Here is a 20,496-nt window from a genome sequence, read left to right on the forward strand (position 1 = left end):
CCTGGCTCTCACACGCATAGGATGGGAGCAAGCAGGAAGGGCAGCTGGAGAACTATGGATGCAGTTGTCTCGACTCTTCCAGGGAGACCCCTTTGGAAGTCCAAACTCACATACCTTCTGATTCACGTACCTGCCCGGCTGCTTTCCGACTGATTTAAGAGCGGGTTGATTGATAGCCCAGATGTGAGGGGGCTTCCAAAAATATGTGAGGAAGGGAGGCTAAATGTTGAACCTGCCAGTGAGAACACCTACACGGCAAAACAAGGAGGGGTGGGGAGAGAGAAAAACGACTTCTGAAAAAGGCAAGAGGAAAGTAACTTCATTATTCCATCTCTTCCTGACTGCTGAACCCAGCTTGCTCATGAGAGAGAGTGTTAAAAATATCTCCTTGGAAGTCTCACTAGACAGTTGAAATCTTCCCAGCCCCATCTCAGAGCCAAGAGGTCTGACTGAGCCATGTTAACACGGAGGCTGTAAAACTAACTCTCTTCTCCCTGCAAAACACCTCTCACAGTGAGCTCCCGACAAAGGCCATGGCTCCGTCTCCTGGCACACGCTCAGCCCACCCAGCTGGGACGTGCGAGCCCTCCCACCAAGTTATCTGTGCTGCAGAGCAAAGGTAGGGCTGGCACTGGCGGCACGATCCAGTCGAGCAGCAGGGGATGAGCAGCACGGACACAGCACACGCCAACAGCCAGGCCTCCGCTACCTGGGCACCGTCTGTGCTCCCCTTACGGTCAAGGAAAAGCAATGTGTCCTTTTAGGTTGCAATTCCTCCCACCCCAAAAGAAGCCGCGTGGGCTGCGACACAAAATTGTCTACTTCTTTCTACTGACTCGAAGGGAAGCTGCAGTTGGCAGCTCCTCTCCAAAGTGAAGGAAGAGTAGCTGTTCCCAAGTGGAAAAAGCAACTCCTCTGTGCCCACAAACTGGCCCTGCTCTGTCCAAAGATCTCCTGAACTACAGTCCCTCTCCTGGTCCTGATGTTCTTACCTGCGTGGTGGAGACCGAGGAGGAGGAAGCTGGGATGGTGCTAGCAAAGGGAGACCGGTTGAGCTGTGGGAGAGACGACGTACCCTGGTGTGCCAGCAGGCTGGAGGAGAGGGGTGTACTGCACACAGCTCGGAGCACTCCGCCCCCGTGGGAAATAGGGTCCTTGTTACTGGTGTAGATCCCTGCAAGGGGAGGAGACGTGTTAGAGAGCCACACTCCCCTCCGATGGCCTGGAAGCAGCTGGCTTTCTGCAGGGCTCCATCTCAGGAAGGGAGGGTGGCACCAATGCACAAGACCAAGTATAACATGCACTTCCAGCATCTCATGGCCTGGCATGCAGCAAGGGTGGCCACAATCCTTCTACCAAAAGGTAGCACCGAGTTTTCCAGCCTTGCCTCCTCCCCCCTCCTTTGCTCCTCGCACCCCAACGCAATCTTGACAGAGAAATAACAGCATATAGTGACTCACCGAAGGCACGAGTCAGTGGCAGAAGCGGGTGGTAGACTCAAAAGAGTCACACTCTCTGCTGCCCTTGCTAGCCAAGAGACCAAACTCTTCCTGAGCTAACCTGTCTGCTTCTGTGATGCCCAGGGACCACGGTGGGGCATGGACAGATACATGAGGAAGAAAGGGTGAGGAGAGAACTGCTGCTGAGGGAGGGAACCCATCTGACTTCCCCTTGGCTCATGCACACAGCAGAGACAGTGCTCAAAGCTGGGTCCTTCAGAGCCCTGCCAACATCTCTCCGCAAGAAAAGAATGGGAGAACAAGCAGGCAGGAGAGCGGGGCCTGGCAGCCTCCTCCTCTTTGAAACATCCCTTTGTTGTTCCAGAGGGGAGGCAAAAAAAAAAAAAAAATTGGCCTAAGGTTGTGATTATGGAAGTTGCATCAATTCTTGCAGCTCCCCTCCCCTCTCAGGCAGCACAGACAAATGGGCCAGGGCTCCCAGGCACACACAAAATTATACCTTCCTCCCCCTCCCTCCCTTGCAATCTGACCTAAATTGGAGCATCTGCAAACAACCCACAATAGACCGATGACAAGTTCTGCTGCCAGAACAGTGTCAAACCTCAGCCCAGAGCAGCAGGCCCCTCCTCTGCCTGCTGCCTTAACCCTTTCCTGCCACATGGCCCGGCTGCCCTCATCCCTGCCAGGCCAAGGAAGAGGACTCGGGCTGGGAACAGCTGTAAGCCTCTCAGCAGAGTTAGTGGCATGCCAGTCTCCCAACCCTACATGGATGTGGTAAAATCAGGATGAGAGGTTCTGCTTTTAAAAGAGGGGTTAAACTCGGACTACTTGTGAGAGTCCCTCATTTAGGGTCAGATTGTGATTGTTGCAGTTTCATTTGTGAATATCCCTCTCTATAGCTTTGGAAATTAAGCTCTGGCTAGCTGAGGTTTTCCAGCACTTGGGCAAAAAGGGTTTGAAATGCCCCCCAGCTCAGATCTGTAGCCCAGCACCAATGATAAAGAAGCTGAGCTGGAGGAGATTCTAGGATGAAGGCCAAGATGGGAAGGGGAGACCCAGATGTGGATTTTTATAGCTCCTGGGACTAAATTAAAGGGACTGGACTCTGTGCAGACAGGTCCAGACACCAGCCAAATGTGATGAAAAAGACAGCACAGCTGGGAGGAACCGTGCACACCTGGAGCCCTAAGGGGGAACATACCTGAACCCAGCAGCGGCGACTCCATGCTGAGGCTGGGCAGATTCCCCGTGTGGCTGAAGGACCGTGAAGAGCTGCCGATGCTGGAGCTAACAAGGGAGCCCCCGGAGAAGGGTGACGAGGAAGTTGACGTGGACCCAGCCAGCTGGGCACCCAAAATCTCTTTGCTTTTGCCCCCTTTTGGCCTTCCAGGCCCATGCTTGTTTTTCTTGCTACCCTTGTGCTTCTTCTCCTTCAGCACCTCTCCCTCCTCCATGCTGAGGGATGGCATGCGCTTGTGGCTGCTGCTGCCTCCGCTGGTTCCACTGGTCCCCACCGAAGGACCGCTGACAGGGTTCGAGGCCTTATAGTCCACGGGGGAAGCATCACGGCCTCTCTGCTGGCTCACCGTGGAGGTGGAGAAGCGCATGATAGACCCAAAGCCCGAGAAGATCACCTTCTGCTCAAAGATGTCCCCCTTCTGGCCTTCATACAGAGGGGAGCAGTGGGAAGAAGAAGAGGAAGAGACAGGCTTCCGATACTTCTCGTCGTCCTGCTCAAGCTTGGGGAATGTCACAAAGTCCTGGGAGCACTGCAAGTTGCTGCAGGAGGTACCTGGGGAAAGCAGATATAGGAAAGCTCGTGATAGCAGTGCTGCAGCCCATAAGGCAACTGGAGCACAGTCACAACACAGGTCCTCTAGCACAGGCTCGTTATGGAGCCAAAGGCCATCCCTGTCACCTCCCAGCCCGTTGCTTTGATGCTCTCTAGCAAGCACGAGATGTGCACACAACCAGCAGCTTCACACCCCCCAAAAACGTGCACGTGCCTGCTCCCCCAGGCCCTGCATCACCGCTGCCCCCCCCAGCCCTGCTCAGGCTCCTAGGAGATGGAACGTGCTAGCCATCAAGACAACCGCTCAAAAAAGAACTGAGCAAGGTCGGAGCAGATGGGAGCCCTGCAAGGCTTTGACTCAAAGCTCAGGGGAGCCTGGATATCAGGTTTTGGCTCGGGTCTCTCCACTAGTACTCCTTAAAACACTGCTGCAGACAGTACCACCTACGGAGGAGAGGGCAGGTGCTGCCCATATTGCTTGTGCACCGTATCCTTTCCCTCCTCCCTCCCCTCAGACATCTGGATCTGTTTTTCCTTGCAGTGCAGCAGGCCTGCACAGGAGGGGATCTGTAACACTCATCCAACTCAGTTCTTCCCTCCGTGCCTGCAGTTAGTAGCAATAAGACCTTTCCTTTTCTCTTCAAGGGGTTAAAGAAATAGCCATGAGCAAAACTTTCCCAGCACTAGCTGCTGAATGGGTACCTTTACAGACACAGAGGCATCAACGAGGGGCAAAGCAAAACATCACCCCCCTTCTCCCCGCCTCTCTTCCTCCTCCTTCACCCCTTACCTGCAGGCTGGAAGGTCCCGCTGGATGAAGCTGAGCTGAAGCCAACTGAGCTTTTCCCGCTCCCTGTCTTTTTCCCCTTGTGGCTGCTGCCATGGCTTGAGGACTTCCTGCCTTTCACCTCCGACCTGCCGACCTCCGAGGCCTCTTTGCTCCCCTCATGGTGGCTGGTAGAGCCCTGGCAGCAGCAAACACAAGGTGACTCAGGCCAGATGTGGCCACAGCAGGGGCTCTTTTTACCAATTTCCCCTTAAGAGAAGTAATTGCCCCCTCTGCCCACAAAGCGATGGCCAGGTCATGTTACTCAGGAGAGAAAAGCAACATTTTCTTCTACTGCTGCTTGGTGGCACCGGGCTTTATACTCTTGGGGATTATACTCATCCCATCTAACCGCAGGAAATTAAACAGGGCACAGACAGAGATTCCCCGCATCATCAGCAGAGGTGAGCACCTCAGAGGGTTATTCAGCCCAAGTAAAATCTGATTTTGGCTGTGATTCAAACATCTATTTCAGCTGCATCTCTCAGGTGTGCTGTTCTCAGCAAGGTCAATCCACCTGGGGGAACTTGCTCATCCTTGTGCTGTGGCAGGAGCTTCCCCGGGTTCCCTAAAGCAGCTCCACTGCCAGCCCAGGGCTTTCCAAATCTACTGCAGTAAATATTTCACAGTGACACTGTTAAAGCAGCATCTGCCCATGCAGCGACAGATGCTATCCAAACCCCATATAAGCCTGCAGGAGACAGGGAGAGCAAGCGGGATGAAGAGGCTGGCCAGATGCTAGGAAATCCAGGAGCCTGGGACGAGAGAGAGAAGTGTGGGAGTTTAGCAGGGGGAGAGTGGAATGAACTGAAAACCAGATCCCCCGGGGCACCCGTGCTAGGATATGAAACCTTCACCTTCAAGTCACTTCAAAGCCAAACTAGCAGTGTTCAAAGATCGCTTCTTGCGAGGTATTACTGCAACCAATCAATATTATAGATATAACTCTAACGTGATGGCTACAGCCCAAAATATAACACCTGTACGTTAGTGCAAACACCTTGTATTTCTTACTGAGTAGATACAAGGAAGACACAGAGAAGCACAATACCTTTCTTACATTCCACTATCCCTGACTCCAGATGACCTCTTCTTGGGGAGAGCTAAAGAAAAAAGGGCTTGTAATGCAGACTCATGAATGCCCAGATAAAAATCTTTCCCCATTCCTCCCACATGGTTTAATCACTCTGCACAATGCAACAGCTGGCAGCCTAACACACACCAGATGTGCTGGGAATATGAAAGACAGGAGGAAGGGAGTGGTGGAAATTAGGGGGGAGAGGAGGGGGAATCTGTATTTTCTCATCACAGACTCCTGGATGTAGGAGATTAAGCCTTCTTGATTTATGAGCTCAGAGGGAGCATGAAAATCTTTCCGACTTTCCACATCTGCCTGGGGAGGGAAAGGAGAGCAGTGTCTGGGGGCTATGGGAAGTCCTGAGACTGCTCACGAAGTCGCAGGAACGAGATGGCTCATGTCTCAGCAGAAATACAAAACCCTGAGTTTTCCTCCCATAAATTCACCTCTTCGGAGCTCCGCACAAGGTGCACGAGGCCACAGAAGGGCAGGGGGAAACCACATGAGAAGACATGTTCTAAATCCAGAGTGTCAGGAAGGGAGTGCAGGGCAAGTAATGAATTAGTGCAGGGTGGAAGAGGGAAATCTGAGCTGGCAAATAAATCTTAATTGCAAAATTAAAGGAAAAAAAATTAAAAAAAGAAGGTAAGAGAGGCTGAGCTGGCTCAGTTGAAGGCAGTGAACGGACAGACACTCACCTGTGGGGCTGATCTGACCCCACAGACCTCCCTGAGAGACTCCCAGAGATTTTCAGAGCAGGCTTTTCCCACCTCCTGCCAAATGCTATCCCAGATACTGCTTGCCAAACAGGTCATGGCAGACAGATCTGTATGGCACTACCACAAGCCCTCCTTCCCCACCACAAAAGGCCCTTCTCTAGCAGCCATTCCAGAGAGCCTGAATTTGGGGCAAAGGCCCAAGCATTGCAGCCGAGGAGCAAAGAGAGGGAAACTGAAACCACACAAAATCACTTCCCCTCTCTGAGCCTCTATTTCTTTCCCACTCTGCTCCATGGAGCCTGCAAGCTCTGTGTGGCAGCGGAGCCTTCCAGGAGACACACGTGGACTGCCAAGCACAACACGGCCTTGATCTGAAAGGGGAGGGGTCTCCTATCATAATGCCAATATTAATAACAGTAATGAGAGCTGCAGTCCCATTGCCTCCCTAACGAAGGAGATTCTCCAGCGCAGGGCTGCTGCCTAGAGGGAGCAGGACTGGAGAAAGCTGCATGTCTGCCGCTTGTGCATAAACAGAGGTTTCAATCTCTGGATCATCGGCTTTTCTCTAGCATGGAAATCCACGTGTGTGTGTGTGTGCAGAAACACTGATATTTTGTGTGCTGCAAACAGGTGTGGGGGGGGAGGGCATGCTGCAGAGGAAAAAAAACATAGGGAACCACCGAGGAAGTGAGAGCTCTCTTTCAAAATGAGGCAGCAGCTACATTTTGAAGGTCTATTTAAAGCAACCAAGTGAAAAATGTCACCAGAATAAATCTGCTGCCCCAGCTGGAGGTGACAGTCTGATGGGGAAACTCCTGCCTCAAACCTGGAGCCAGGAGAAGTGAGACGAAGTCGCGCAGGCACCCAAGCACGGGTAGGCATGCATCTCTTCTCCCCCCCCCCCGCCGCTCCCCCCCCCCCCCGCCCCCGGCACTCGCCATCCCCCAAGGGGCTGTACCTGTTTCCTGGCCCCTCTGTGACACTGTGCAGCACCCAAGCTCTTCATTCATTAATTTATTTATGGGAAATCAGAAGAGCATCACTTTGCCTCCTGATTGGCGGGACGAGCTCCTAGAGGGAACCACTGACAAAATACAGAAGGGGTGGGGGAGGCTGGTGCCTCCGCGTCAGAAACACGGAGCAGCTTTGCCCTGGATTAAACTACTGGTGAGGGGAAGCAGGGAGGATGCGAATGAGGAACAATGCAAGGGGAGCAGGAGCTCCTCCAGCCCACGCACCACAGAGTGATGTGCTGAAGCAGCCACCCAGGCAAGCTGTAAGCATCAGCTGCCTCTCCACGCCAGGTCAGACCCGTCTCCATCAGGAGCTCTGGGCACAGGCTACAGCACGTCTGCGTCTGAGCCACTCTCAGCCTTCACCACGTCCCTTCCCTCAACCTCAAGATCAGGCAGCACTGTGCTGCTGTTCTTTCTAGGTGGGGATAGGACACAGAGATGGGCTGAAGACCATCTTTTTAAGTCCCTGATGTCACTGGCAAATTCCCACTCGGGTCAGGACAAGGGATGCTAAAACGCTCAGGGATTCTTACCACAAATATCCATGCTGAGACATGCTTTGATTAAAAAGGGTAATAATCATCAGCCTTCTCCCACAAACCCCTACCCCATCGCAGTGACTGTGAATCTGCCTGAGCCAGGCACAGTGCAGAGGTTCCCAGGATCTGTCAGCTCTAGGCCAGTCCTGGGTAGATGCCGAGAGCTCAAATAACAGTGGGAAACCTGGAAAGTCTCCCTGCCTCCGGTGGCGTCTGCAATCGTGAGCTCTTTGCTCTGCTGCGCTCCCTCTCCAGCACCTGACCAGGAGCGGGTGGGTGCGGGGAGGCCTTGGCATCTACGGTTTAGATTACAAAACCCAGAGCAAGCCAGATGTTGCAGCCCAAAACACGTAGCATGTGTGAGTGTGTGTCAACAAGTGATCATGATGTCTGCAGCTGGCAGAAGAAGGCAGCTGGGGTGGCTTGCAATCCTGCAGATTTACTGCAAGTGCAACAGAGAGTGGCAGGATGGCTCCCCAGGGGCATTTGCAGGGGGAGGGGAGAGGCAGGCTGCTTGCTGTTCGGCTGCTCACAAACCAAGAGCCCAGCACCAGGCACCAGCTACACGGAGAGATCCCGAGCACAGAAACTGCCTCCTGAATTTGTCTGGCGGTGTGTGTGATGACAGAGACGGAGCAGCCCTGGCTGCCAAGACTTACTGGTGAGACTCATTGCTCCTGCCCTGGCAAGAAACCCTCCCCTACTGCAGGCCCGCTCCATGAATGCCATCTTTCCAACAGGCTGTTCAAAAGCGTTACTGGTTGGCAGCATTTTGGTAGTTTTGGATAGACCCCGTGAAATAGCCAGAAACTGTTACAACCAGAAACCCTGACCCAGAGGGGATGTTTTCTGCCTCCTTCCCACTCCCCCAAAAGTCTGTAGGAGCTCCAAGTAGCCAGCATGACAATGAATGAGAGCCTATATCCAGCACAAATTCACTCTCTACAATCCCCCCCAATCCACCCAAAAGCTCTGGAGCCCCACTGGGGGATTTTCACCAGGTCAGCTGCTCCGCCGGCTCTCTGGCAGGAATACTCCTGTGCCCCACGAGCAAGGTCTCCTGCCCCTCTTCAAGAGCGATGAGAATTGCATCGCCCAAAGACACTTTTCAGAGGCAGGAGATGAGCTCGGAAGAGGTATTATGAAGAGTCATTTGCATGCTGTGAATTCACACCCTAGTTTCACTTTCCGGTGTAGATGGGAGCTGAGGCCACCACTGTGTTTTCAGTATGTTTATCCGCTAAACCGGAGTGAGGCAGTGAGAGCTTGTCACTGCACAGACAGGACACAGAGGACTGGCAGAGTCCAAGTGTCAGATATTAATGGTGTTCAGATTCCTAGGAGATGCAGGGAAGCACTCAGTAAGATGTTAAAAAATCTGGCAGAAGTCAGAGGTCTAGCACAATTGATTTCCAGAGGAAGACTGAAACCACATCAAAGGATCCTCTTCATAACTAAATGGTTCAAGAGGGGAGCACATGGTGGACTATATATTAGGTGAAAATTGGAACTGAAAAATAAATCTGGATTGCAAAATTAAAGAAAAATGTGAAGCCAGAGGCCAGGCTGCCTGAGGGAACAAGGAAGTAGAATATACCACCGTTCCTCCAAAACAAAATATAGTTACAGTGCTGTCAGCCTAACGTGGTGAAGTAGCTTAAAAAGTGCTACTATAGAGAACTATAGCTCTCAAAATCCATTTTTAAAGGGTTGCTGAAAGTTCCAGAGGACTTTGGTGGCAACATCAGATGCTGGGGGTCAGATGTCTGTTGCCCCAGGCTCCATTTAGGCTAAGCAAACCGGGTGCAGACTGGAGCATGGCTTCAGGTACTAGTAACACCTCTCCCTGGCCTGGTGGCTGGTGCCACGCTAAGGTCTGCCCACAGCCCCGGTGCCCAAGGGGCAAACAGTGCCAGGACCCTTCTGCTGATTCGCCTGACTCATGCTCCTGCTCTTCATTGCTGGCTCCAAACCACTGGCGATGCTCAGTGCCTCCAGTCCCAACCCTGTTCCAGCCCAGCCTGCGCACCATGACGGGAGCCTGGGACTCACCGCGTGTGGTGCCGCTTTGGCTACGGTGCAAGCAGCGCAGTGAGCCGGCAGCACAGGTCTGGCGTGGACATCAAGGGCTGCACCAGCCTCCTGCGGCTCTGCACGGCTGCTCGGGACCACTGTCCTTCTCCCAGGAGCCTGGACATGACCATCTGCCCTCACTGCTGCATGTCATTAAGATCTGCTCTCACCCAGCTGCTCCCCACGAAAGACTAGGAGCTGTGTCACCTGCAGGGATTATCCCTCGGGATTTTATGCTCCGTTCATTGGGTAACTTGGAGAAGACAACGGAGGCAATAACTATTTGCCCAAGATCATGCAAATGGTAGAGAGGAAGAGACCCCAGGGCTCTTCAGACTCTAGCCATGGCCCATCAGGGACCAGCAATGCTCTTCTGTGTAGCCACACCGTTAGCGTTTGGCTTGCTGCATCTACCCTACCTGCTCCCCAGTACACTCTACTGGGATAAGCTGTACTAATCTAAGATCCAGAAAGGACAAAGATGGTTTTGGCTTCCAAGAGGAAACCTGTTTGGACATGCTACATTAATGGGTCTCAAGGTTTTACACTAGTCTGGCCTGTGCAATGTTACACTGGTGCAACTATCCAGACAGCCTCATACAACCACCCCTGAGGGGTTTCTGCAGGGTTGTAGCAGGCTGCTAAGCCACTCTTAAATGTGATCTGGAGCGAGTACCTCCGGTAACAGAGTCTGAACAATGCTTTGGGATCTATGCACAAAAAAGCAAGGGAAATATACTCTCTGTTATGAGGATTAATAATAACTCCCTAGGGAAACACTAAAACCCTGTCACTCAACTACAGCTACAGTAATTAGGATCTCCTGAATTTTAGCTTACGAAGAGTTGAAAGCTGCCTGTAAAACTGAATTGCACCCTTCCCTCCTTATTTATAAAGGTCTGGCAGGGCTTTGGAGGAGACAGTGGGTAATTGTCTAACAACCACTCTAGCTGGCCAAGAGTCAGGTTTTGGATTTCAGTTCAGCTTGAAAATAATCTTCTTAGGCCATCAGGTCCTGACAGCTCTGTTAACTGGGTGAATCTGCTGTTCCCAAAAGCCAGAGCTGCGCTGCCCTAACATGAGCACAGGTGAATCAAGAGTGATTGCCACTCAGAGGCTGTTCCTCCGCTCCGTCCCGCTGTAACTTTCTGCTTCTCCCAGCCTGAGAACCATGAGACCAGCTTTGCCATTTCAGCTCTGACCTACATCTACTCCCTGCTTCCAGGCTCGGCCTTGCACAGAACATAGAAAATCCTCTTCAGCCCTAACCCAAAGCAACCCTGGGCTGACTGGCAGGAGCTTTCGCTCTTCCAGACTGCCCCTGCAGTGCTTGTCACATATGCAGACACTGCTAGCCTGTGAATTTTCATTTTCACAAGGCAGTCCTGCCACGTAAAGGACACCCAAGCCTTTCCAAGTAGCATTTCTGTGCACAAAAGGACATTCCTGCAACATGTTGTTTATTTGTTCTAGCAGGAGCTTGGCCCTAGTCCTACTCTCACTTATACCAGAACAGCCCTGCTAAGGAATTGCATTAATTTACATTCCCACTACAGAGGAGAGCGCAACTCCAAAGGTCCAGGCGCTAGAGTAACCTCACTTGTTCCCCGACCCTAAACAACTGCAAACTTGGCCTTCACCTTGTTGCATGCAAGCTCGAGGCAAGTTCAACTTTGTCTACTCTGCATTACTGGTGTTTGGGGCTGGCACAAATTACAGAAAACTCAGGGCTATCCTGATTTACAGCCAGGTGCAAGAGTCCATGTCAGCAGCACGACTTCAGCAGCGAAGAGCAGAAATACACCGACATCCTGACTGCGCCCCACCAGCCCTGGGTGCTGAGAAGATAAACCCACACAAGTGACATCTTCCCAGCAGGAAACTAGACTGCTTCTACACCTCAGGTGCAAAACAGGCCACCACACTGTGCCCCTCTGCCTGAATTTTCCTGAAATGGAGAAACTAAATAGAAACCAGCCTCCCATTGTCTCACATAGAAAAGCTGCCTCTATTATGCACTTTGAAGATCTTACGAGCTTCTAAGATTGTCTATTTTTTTTTCCCCTCAGCTGCATCAGTTTGCCTAATAAAGGATAACACCTCCCACAAGCTTTACCTTGCTTATCTACCTGCCTGAGCTTTTTACGATGTGGCAGCAGCAAAGGCCAAAGTGTGGATATTTATCTATTCTGCAAGAGCTTCAAATCTGAACATCTGCTGCAAACCAGGCTGGCACTTACAGCTCAGTCACCTGGGAGTTTAGCTCCATGATAGTGTCGTCAGTGCTGACAGAAATCAAGACAGCTGCCATGTTAAAATTCCCAAGGTGGGCATCAAGGTGGGGAGGCAGGCAGAGAGAACGAGAATGTGACGAATCAGGAATCGAAATAAATGGACAAAAGCCCTTTCTCTGCTCTTCTGCCCTGTCCTCCCCACTTCCCAGGAAAGTCAGAGTCAATGGTTTCCCACTGCGCCCCCCCCCCCCCCCCCCCCCCCCCGGCCCAGGTCTGCATTCACACACTCACACCCTGTTGTTTGGTACCTTCTCTGCAGCGACGGACACCGAGGATGGGGTAAGGCTGGTGGGAGACTCCGGACGTTTTTTGTGCTTCTGTTTAGGTCTTTCTTTGTCCTTCCGACTCTGCAAAAGAAATCAGAGAGTACTGGAAGGCTAACTTTTCTTCTGCTGAGAATAGCAGTTGTAAGGGAAAAGAAAGGAGGGTGTGTAGGGGTGGATTTACAACCATACATTCATATTCCTCTTTCCTTCTCCACCCATCCACACAAGCCCAGTATTCCTTCCCCCACATCCCAGCTCCTGGCTGGGAGCGTCCTGCTATCTCTACCCCAGCTGCAGCCAACATCTGGAGTGCAGAGTATCAACAGAAGCCCCCAAATCAGTTTATGGTAAGATGATAGGGAAGGACTTAACAAGCTCTGGCTGATTTCAAGAAACGTGAGCTTTCCTCTTGCTATTTCCCCAAAGGGACTCTGTGCCCCCTTCCCCTCACTCTCTACCTCCTTCAAGGGTTTCTCAAATCCACCCTGCACAGACAATGAGAGAATCTTGATTTCAGCACGTGTTGCAGACGCACAGGTAAAGAGAACAGTCCGTGGAGATCTCAGAGCCTAGGCTTGAACCTAACCTAGAGGTCCCTCACATCTCCCCTCCCAACAGAGACAGCTGGTCTGGGTCCATCTCTGCTAACAGGAGACAGACCATTTTTCTTCAGACTGATTTCTTCATCCTGTTTCTTGCCCTCACTAAAACCCCAGAAACACGGGATTCTTCAAATTGCAAACCAAGGAAAAATCATGTCCTGAGAAACACTGAGTCCTGCCTACCCTGATTTTATATTCTCTTGGGGAATGGACTGTAACCAAGGAGGTTACTCTTACATAGTGTTATCTGGATGTTTATGCTAAACCAGACACGTTTTCAGCGAAAGGACTGAAAATGTAGGCCTACGCGACACCAAGTCAGGGGGGCTGGAGGATGCGCAGGCCAGCTGGGATACAGGATGGATGGATGGACAGACAGAAGATCATGCTCCATTACACACTCCTGCTTCCTCCTTGTCTTCCTCAGGTGCATGCTCCCATGGGAACAGACTCAGCTGACTACAGGAGCTTCTCCATGCTACTGATGTCAGCTAAAGATGAGGCCTTCTTCACTGAAGCTGCAGAAACTTTGCTCTGTTCCAAACTTCCCAGTGTCATCACTGGTGTGTGGACTGAGAGCTGCTGTCAGATGTGTGCAGGGCTTAGAAAAATCCATCCTCCTTTCTCCGAGACCTTTTTGTGGGAGAGAATGCCTGTGCTGGTACAACCCCATTGCATAGGCATTTTATTCTAGAAGCTGAAGTCCTCAGTCTGGACCAAAGGTGTGTTGAGAACAGAACAGTCACATCAAAATTCATTGACTCTCCAGAAAGATGCCGACTGCTTCCTCATGCAGGCAAAGCCCTGAGGCTACAGCTGCCAGCACATGCCAAAGTTGGGATGCTGTCAGGGGAAGATGCAATTGCAGCAAATATATGAGCTTCACTGTGTGTTTTGGGGGAGGAGAGAAGAGAGTGGAATAATTAGCTTAGGAAACAACACATTAAATGGGGAAAAAAAGGGGCAGGAAGAAGGCAGGGTGGGAGGAAAAGGCTGGAGAAGGCAGGCATGAAGCAAAGCAGAGGTGAAGCAAAAGTGCTCCAGAAACCAGCACCTTCCAGTGTGGGTTTGGCTGAATTTTCATTGCACTTGAGAAGGCGGCCCACGCTGCAGCCACCAGGGACCCTGCCAATGTAAACCTGCCACAATGCCACAGAAGTTTCCACTGGGATGAGCTGGTGAAGAAAGGAGGCAAATCCAGCCTAGGGTTTCACTGCAGTTGCTGAGTGCCCAACCAACACTGCCAACATCCATCATTTTATCACAAGACTCCTGGCATTTGGCATATCTGTTAAAGCCTCTCTGTTCCTAGAGCTACAGGATTTTACAAGAATCTCTGTTTTCTTTTTTTCCCCTTTCTTTAACACACATTTCCAGCTTTGGCAGTGAACAAGGAAAACTTGAAAATGTTATTTCTACAGACTAAGTGCCGAAAGACAAATTAAAATTAAATCTTTACTAAATCTCATAATGTTTTAAATACTTGGGGGCTTCTCGTGCTATAAATTCTAAGTCTCATGGGTCTTCTAGGACAGGAAGATGTGGAAACCGTGGCCCAGTTAGCTAAGTAGCTTGTCACAGACCATGTGCACATCAGTGTTCATTATTGCAATAGTAGTAACACTTCGCACTCAATAGCACACAGCAGAGAGTTTCAACGAGCTGAAGAGAGGTTTTTAATATCTACATCTCATTTTACAAATGGGGAAACCAGGGCACACAGGATGAGAACGTGCTGATATTTCACAGAAAGTCATCCATAAATTCAGAAAGAAAAGTCAGGAATCTCCACCCTACCTGGACACACACTCACCTACTTACAGATGCTGCGAGTGCCACTCACGGAAGCCAGAAATGGAAAACAGGGGCCAGACACCTCATTACAATACATTTTGCCAAATAACTGCACAAACCCTGTTCCTTACACTTTCTGAATACCACAACGCTTGTTCTCTCATTTTCAGATCCCAAATGCATTTCAATCATCAAGTTGCAACAAGAGGGAATAAGATACACTGCTGCAAATGCCAGTGAGACAGCACTATAATGATTTAATTTCACGTATCATGGTCAAGACGAGACAAGGCAGAGCCAAGTCATTTTGGCTAATGACAATGAACCTACACACCTACATACATACACACATGCACATGCGTGGGGAAAGGCAGAAATGTCCTGACTATTGCCACAGTAAACCACAAAACCTCCCACAACTGCATTGCGATGGCAACCACCAAACTCACATCCTCCAGCTTCAACATCCTGGCTGTCTCCTGTCGGAAAAATCTCCCTTTGCTGTCGGCAGCGCAGAGACTACAACAGCTAACTGAGCAGTCCTCTGGTTATATGTAGGAGTGCATACATATGTACATATTCAGCAAGAACCCTGCCTGCACAATAGGGACCAGATTTCTGGAATGTTTCAGATCCTATTTAGATGCTTGAATAAACGGTCAGGTTTTCCAAAAAGCTAAACACTGGGTATTGAGCTCTTTTGAAGATCTGGCCCTGACTACATGTGCTGAGCAACTGCACTCTTTTAACTATTTAGAAAATCTGTCCCGCACAGACCAGGACTGCATTGAAACCAGAACCACCACAGCCTGACAAGGAGCTCAGCTGCACTTGTGCTCCGTGTCCCTGCGCACAGTGCCAGGCCATGCCCACAAGCACACCTTGCTCCTCCGGTGTGCTCACCAAGAACGTCTGCCTGTCCCACACATCCTCTACATGCTCTCTGTGCTGCTTCTGCCCAGGCAGAGCAGAAGCCCACAGGACAGGACGCCCAGGAGCTCTCTGGGCTGCAGCCCTTCAGCTTTGCACAGCCTGGGTGTTTGCCGCCTTCCCACCTCTCCCACCTCCCCACCCTCCAGTTACTCTCTAATACTTCTGGGTACGCAAAAAGGCAATAGGATCTGACATCTTCTTCAATATTACGGGGGAAATGCGGTGCCCTGCGCTAAACAGGCAGGACGATTAACTAGGTTACCCCACGGACACTTTGCAGATGGGGCAGGCTGCCCCCACATCAAGGCACTGCTGGCAAGGTTATGCCGACTGCCCGCAGAGACCAAGGTCCTGAGAGAGTCAGGGTGCTCAGTCACTCCTGGCTATCTTGCCTGTGTTGACAGGCCCTCAGACAACCCAGGGCGTTCCCCAACTTGCACCACAGGCTTTTTAAACGTGTGGGTTCTCTCCAGGAACCGGAAGGCTCCAAATGCTTCCTGCAAGAGCCGCAGGGTGCAAAGGGAGGGCAGGGCAAGGGGAGAGGGGGAAAACAGCACTTGGTCCCCTGTCTCTGAAATGTCCCCTCCCCACCTGGCTCTTCTGCATCCAGCACTTCATCTCCCCAGCACAGAGGCACTCTCCTCTGCAGAGCCTCCTTCCAGGAAACTTCACAGCCAATATAGCTGCTACCACCGGCCCAGCCTGCCCACAGAGACCTCCCTGGCTGTGCCACGAAGCTGGAGTCAGGGGAAGGGGAGGGAGGGAGGATGCACTGTGAGAGCCGGAAAGCTTTCAACACCCCCATCCCATCTTTGCAAGCAAAAGCCGAGCCCTACCTTGCAGCCGCTCGGCGCTCCCTGCAGCAGGCTGGCTGGCTTGGTCTGCAGGGAACGTGAACCTGCCCCCAGCAACAAACTTCACGGAAAACAAACTCTCTCCATGCAGGACTGAGCAGCTGGGGCTTGGCATGTGGGCACGGAGCAGGCCAGGCCTGCGGCGGGGGGAGCGCGGCTGCATCAGGGGGGGCGTGCCGGCGACACAATCTCCCTTCGAGCTCCCCAGCGCTGGAGGAACGAAACGGGATCTCTCGCTGCCAAAAAGGGTTGTACACAGCTCCTCCTGTTCCCCCCCACTGCCATCTCCCCTTCCACGAGCCCCCTCTTTTAATCTGCTGGACACCAGCAATTGGATCATTAAAAGTAGATTGGGCAGGGGAAGGAGGGAGGGAAGAGCTGGGAAGAGCCAAGTGGGCTCTGCTGCTCCCTCCCTCTTTCCCAGGCTCTCTGAACTCCCTCACCCGGAGAAGGAGGCCTGGCTTTGGGCTGCAGCCATGGCAGCCGCAGCGAGGAGGAAGGCAGCACCGGACAGAGGGACACTGAGTCCCTGCCTGCAACCTCACTCACACCGGGGCCGTGCTGGGGATTTCGTGGGTTTGCCTTGAGACACCCTCTGAGCGCAGGAGGGTTTTTACACAAGGACAGACAGAGAGCCCTGGCTGGGCTTTGTGCGCTCTCAAATTATTGCTGCACCCCCTGCTAATGGAAGGATTTGCTGGGGGCGGTTAAACACCCACGTAACAAGAGGCCACAGAATGCCAGCCAAGGATGCTGTGAAACAAGGCTATTCTGGCTAGATTAGAGGAGATTTAGACTCAGTACGCCTTCCCCCCCAAAAAAAATAAATCTGTGCTGGTCTTGCAAGCAGCCACCTGCATATCACTTGAAAAAAACTTCCATTTTGCCCATCGATGCCTGCGTGGACACAAAACTCCAAGATGCACACCGCCATCACCAACTCGAATGCAAACACAAAGCCCCACACAGACCCACCGGGTTTGTATTTCAGCCCAGTACAATTTGTCCAGTGTGCTGGATCTGCCAGGCCGGATCCCTGGCTCGTTTCCTCCACTGGCACCAGGTCTAGATGGACAGGCAATGGCAGCTTGGAGGCAGGCTCTGCCATGCATCTGCTCAGACGTCATGGGACCGGGGGCTCGTACACTACCCTGGCTGGTGCTCAGGGGGACAGGACACACACAGTCCCTGTACCCCAATAAAGCTGTCCCCTGCCATGCCTAGGGAAGCAGTTCGGGAGCCAAAGGTGTGTTAGGATTGTGGAGAACTGCCTCTGTACCTAGACTGGAGGAACAGCTGCAGGTAGGCTTATTTGCTCCAAGTGCCTGCCTCACTTTCCTGTGTCACAGGGCAGGGACCGTGCCTCTCAGAACAACGTCCCATATCCAAATTAAAAGTTCCCTGATCTTGCTTATGGGTTCCAGGTGTTCACTAAAAGTAACACTGGACAAGCATCTCCCTCCATGGTGTATACGCCTAAAAATGTTGTAGTGCATGTGCTCCTGTCTGCTCCTGGTGTGACAAATTTCATTCCACAGAGCATGGTAATTTTTTTCTATGCATTTCAAGCAGACAATATAGGTGACAGAACATCTGTACTTCATTCAACCCCTGTGCGTCATCCAGCATTTTCTTGGTATTTAGCTATTGTTTTCTTTCTTTCTTTTTTTAAACAAACAAACCCCGCAAAGGCTCCCACAGGGTAGAGCACACACATTGCTATACCAACCCCAAAGAAATAAATGGGGCCGGTTTTGCTAAGGCCTGGTATGTTCTGAGGAAAAACCAAAGCCTGGAGCTTTCCCATTTTCAGGACAGCACCGAAGGAAATGCTTGGGCTGGTATCATTTGTGCCTGCAAGAGGCAGGGGATGCCGATGCTGGCTTGCAGTCCACATCACAATTGTCCCTTGTTCCACAGAGAACAAGACTCTTCACAAATGCTGAACTGTTTTACAGCAGGGCTTAGGAATCCAAATCCCAAGTCTTTGCTGTCTTACTGAAGCCACTGGGTTAAATCCTGTGCCCCTCACTTAGTCGTTAACTCAGCCAGAGTTTTGCTCCATAAAGCCTAAGTAAACAGCCACAGCCCTGCACTGGAAGGGAGCTGTCAGGCACTGAGCTCCTTCTGGAGCGGAGAGCCAGGAGCACCTGCAACCCAGGGACTCACACACGCTCCACTCTGCCGCCGAGTGATCAGCTCCCCTGCAACGCCTCCAGCTCTGGGAGGAAGGGACCAGCCAGCTGCACAGCTGGACAGGCTCAAAAAAAAGCTGTTCTACTTCAGGTCAGCGCAGCAGCACACCCAGTTCCTCTGAAACATGTGCAGTTAGATCATGCACTGCTAGTCACGTACTCCAAAACCATGTGGGAAGGAACAGATCAACCCCCTCTTCGGGTACCCCTTCGAAAAGTCTCTGCTCCCACACCACCCCAAACCCAGTCCTTCCTCCTGGCACTTCACAGCTGCTCCCAGGCCTGTAAACTAGGGAACACCCCTGGAAGCCTGGAGTGCCTTTCTTACCCTGCCCTTCTCAGCTGCTTTGCACACCTCGGCCCCCTTTCCGTGCTCTCTAAGTGGAAGGACTTGATTTTGCACTTGTGCTGCGGCTGTGCCAAGCAATCCCGGCCCTGGAAGGGGCCTCCATCGGATCTGCTGCTTGTAAACCCGATGAGCCATCAGGAGGGGAGAGTGGTGAGGCAGCAGCGAGACGGAGTCCCTGCACGTTTCTGAGGAACCCAGAGGCTAACAATAGTGGCAAGTGCCACTGAGAGGGCTATAAATAAATCCATATTCCTTCTGTTTTCGCTCTCCCCCTGGTGCTGACCTGCTTTCCCAACCAAAGCTGGGAAGCAGCACCACCCCGGCTCCTACCTGCCAGGCACATGACGCTCCCCCCCCCTGCCCCCAAAAAAGCTGTACAAATACAGAAACCCTCGTACAGTCCCCAGCCTTGGACTCGCGCAGTCTGTCAGTTATAATTACAGCTGAGCTCTCCAAAGCTGCCGTCAATCACCCCGATCCTGCCCTCTCCCCCACCCCCTTTGCCTGCTTGTTGGCTAAAAATAGCACGTTCCAGTACAGCCCTTCACCTTGTGCCAAGCGCTCGCTCCCCCGTCCATGGCACAGATGCTCTTTCTCCCTCCCGCCACCTCCTCTGCTCGCAGCAGCTGAACACACAAGAGGCGTAAATACTCCCCGGACACTTCAGCCTTGTCGGCAGTAGGAAATTTACTGCCTTGGTGCCGGCAGCTGGGTAGGCACCACTTTGTGAGCGAGGTTTGCCTTGTTTGCCCATGTATCAGGTATGGTTTAGGCAAGCTTCCCAAACACCTAACGGACACGGCGGGCAGCGTTCCAAACTGGATATTGCGGGATAACCTCCTTAAATAAAGAAGGAGATGTCTTTCCTGCCCACAGAATTTATGGACTCTCAGCTGGGCATGCCAGGAGGGTGTCAGTCAGTATTAACTGATGGCCATACTGCTTTTGAACGCCTGGATGCCCTTGTCCTCTGGAGACTGGGCTGAGGTCCATCAGACTTAGGCCACATAACCCACCGGAGTGTCATCAGGCTGTTTCTGGATATGGGTCACTATCATTAACCATGCAAATTCATTTATGCATTGTGAGGATGCCTACTGCAACAAGGCAAAAACAAACAAAAAAAAAGTAAACAGCCAAACACCTATGGCAAGACTTAAAAGACTCACGCCACAATTTGCAGGGGTATCATCAATTGTGTTTATACAACAAGGTCAATTTAGCTTTTGACTACACTGGAATATATCCAGAGGTTGCTTGGTAGAGTAATTCTGGATTTCTGCTAACAAAAACCAGGATGTGGCCCATAAAGTCTTAAAAACTATCTGACCATGCTGACAGTATCCCTATATAAGTTATTTCTGCTTCCAAACCTACTCCACTGCTTTGGACAGGGTGCAAAGGAGGCTGGCAGTACGCTGTTGTGGATTCCTGGTATTGCAGAAGCTGTATCCATCAAGGGGTAGGAAAGATTTCTTATTCTCCTGTCACTTGCCTTAGAACCTGAATCCTCCAGAACAAGCGTTTCCTGCCTTTTAGGGCTATTTACTGTTATAAACAACAAGTACTTCACAAGCCCCTGGCCTCCTCATTTCTTTTGGTACAGACCCTTCCCACTGGCACATGCACCCCTGTCAGAACCCAGGAGTCTGCTGGGATTCTGCCTTACAGGTTCACTGCTGCTTTTCCGTGAAATATGAGCATTT

General features: G+C 51.6%; 1 protein-coding gene across 5 annotated transcripts in view; it reads right to left on the bottom strand.

Moving 5' to 3' along the window:
* The window catches only part of MLLT6 (MLLT6, PHD finger containing), a 46,770-nt gene that overhangs the window by 11,268 nt on the left and 15,006 nt on the right, over nt 1-20,496 (bottom strand). For all 5 annotated transcript variants that reach the window (XM_056362208.1, XM_056362207.1, XM_056362212.1 and 2 more), the window contains exons 8-12: nt 12,046-12,144; nt 4,043-4,217; nt 2,662-3,252; nt 993-1,174; nt 131-248 (exon numbers count right to left, since the gene is read on the bottom strand). In XM_056362208.1, the coding sequence (XP_056218183.1) occupies nt 131-248; nt 993-1,174; nt 2,662-3,252; nt 4,043-4,217; nt 12,046-12,144 (1,165 nt within the window). The remainder of the gene's footprint in view (nt 1-130; nt 249-992; nt 1,175-2,661; nt 3,253-4,042; nt 4,218-12,045; nt 12,145-20,496) is intronic.

Source organism: Falco biarmicus, chromosome 17 (genome assembly GCF_023638135.1).
Source record: "Falco biarmicus isolate bFalBia1 chromosome 17, bFalBia1.pri, whole genome shotgun sequence".
NCBI classification, from domain to species: domain Eukaryota; kingdom Metazoa; phylum Chordata; class Aves; order Falconiformes; family Falconidae; genus Falco; species Falco biarmicus.